A 2,064-nucleotide genomic window follows, 5' to 3' on the forward strand; every position below is an offset into this window, starting at 1 on the left:
AAGAAACACCATATATTATTTGCTGAAATATTTCTCGAGGAATTTGTTACACATAATACACGATGACCACACCAACAAACCTCATAGCAATTGCCGATGGCATACTTTCCTAGCATCCGATATGCAGCTGCTGAATGTACATGTTTAACACCAAGGATACGCTTAGTACCATTCATATAATCATCAACATCTTCACCAGCTAAGTGTTTAAGTACCTGAAACAAAATACTACAAAAACTTATTAGTACACGAAGTAACAATCACAAGCACACTTTATTTTTAAAATCAACACTTCCATAATAATATGACTATGTTAATTACTCCTATTATCAATTATCCTTCCACTATCACTTATCCATGATTTTCTTTTGCACAAATGTTTAATATAAACATAAAAGCCAACTTCCTCTGAATGCATCATATCTCTTCGTATGATATATTGTTCAAGCATCCAGGATAATTTCCTAGATGTGACATGTAATAATAACAATATCATGACTTCAGATAAAACCATACAGCACTTGCACTCTGAGTGCTTTAGGAGGCTAACCGTCAGACCATTCCGACTGATGGAATGACTCATCATTTCATAAAAATACCTCCGAAAAACAACGAATTTAATTCTTTTATATTTAAAATACCTCAGAAGTAAAAGCAGAAAAATAAATAAATAAATAAATGAAAACAAAATGAAGAAACCTTCTGTCCACCAGGATGTTTCGATGCAAATAACGCTATATCGTATAATATTCCGTTAACTCGTATTAATAATGGGCGCTCGCGTAAATTACAAACTTTCGTAGTATTCCTTTCTCCTTTCAAGTTGTCGTTCTCAGTATCATTCAATACCATCACTTAGAATTATCGAAATGAAAAATCCTGAATGAAGGTCATATCATTGTAGACATGAAATAAACAATATAAGAATACCGAAATACAATGAAATTGGGTAATATGGAATGAAGAGATGAGTACGATGGTTGAAATTAAATTTTTTTTCGGGAACCTGTGTGATGAATGGTTAAATTTGTGTGAATTCATCAGTAAGTCAAAGAGTAAATGTAGTCGAACAGCACTAAATAATTGAATGGTTAATCGTAAATAAGTGCAAAATTTATGAAAACATAAGTGATGAAGAAATGAATGGACAAGCTAAATCGAAAAGCAATCAGTAATAACATAACCTACAGGAATAAAAAATACTGATTAACAAATAATAAATAACTGAACAAGTTAAAAAAAAATATTTAAATGAGTGAAATAGTAAGTAAACAATTAACCAAATAAATGACTACATAAGCAAAGCAGCTAACTAGTAACTAGGCACCTAAATAAACTAACTAGACAATTAAATAATTAAAAAGTGATCAATACTGAGGATGAAATTTATGTTATCCGAGAAACTAAAAATGATAGGTAGAGATGTAAGTGCACATGCACATCACGAATATCACCAATTAATAAGATTACCAGAGAGATCAATAATTACTTATCAGAAAAATCGTCGATAGCTTATCAAGGATGTTCACTGTGATAATGCTTCCAATGATGGCGATAATGATGCAACCACATTAGCATTACGAGAATATGTGAATTTCCGGAAAAACATTCCCAAATGCTATCCATTCTGCTGTAATTCTTTTTCTGGAATGATTGATTTCCACTAGCTAAACTGATAAATCGATCTTCTAACCACCATCATCAAGATATGTATGCTTTTTTTGGGAGGAATAATTAAATACTTTAAATCATTTTGGAAACAAATTTCCCATAAATTCTCTAAAGGACTAGTATTGCCGCTTTAAATATTTCGAAAATTTTAACTGAATCCCAAATTAGAGCGGGAATTAAATTTTAAATTTAAATTAAACACAAAGACAGTCCGTTCACTATCAATAGCCTTCGGACGAACCAATCTGTTGGGTACGAAGTTTAATTGAACGATAAGTAACTTCGTTAAATTGTTAAAGCATACGGCAGAATGGATGAACAGATAGGGGATAGTTCCTGGTGTTGTAATTATAGGAGGTAGGTATGTTGACTATACCTTTTCTTTCTTAGAAT

At 31.5% G+C, this 2,064-nt stretch overlaps 1 protein-coding gene across 1 annotated transcript in view; it reads right to left on the reverse strand.

The window, feature by feature from the left end:
* LOAG_18756 (hypothetical protein) overlaps positions 1-852 on the reverse strand; it is a gene marked incomplete at its 5' end in the record, with an annotated part of 3,835 nt that extends 2,983 nt beyond the window's left edge. Inside the window, one exon of the mRNA XM_020451418.1 lies at positions 700-852. Within this exon, the coding sequence (XP_020304799.1) occupies positions 700-852 (153 nt within the window). The remainder of the gene's footprint in view (positions 1-699) is intronic.
* Positions 853-2,064: the final 1,212 nt, after the last annotated feature.

Source organism: Loa loa (genome assembly GCF_000183805.2).
Source record: "Loa loa unplaced genomic scaffold supercont3.495, whole genome shotgun sequence".
In the NCBI taxonomy this organism is placed as follows: Eukaryota; Metazoa; Nematoda; class Chromadorea; order Rhabditida; family Onchocercidae; genus Loa; species Loa loa.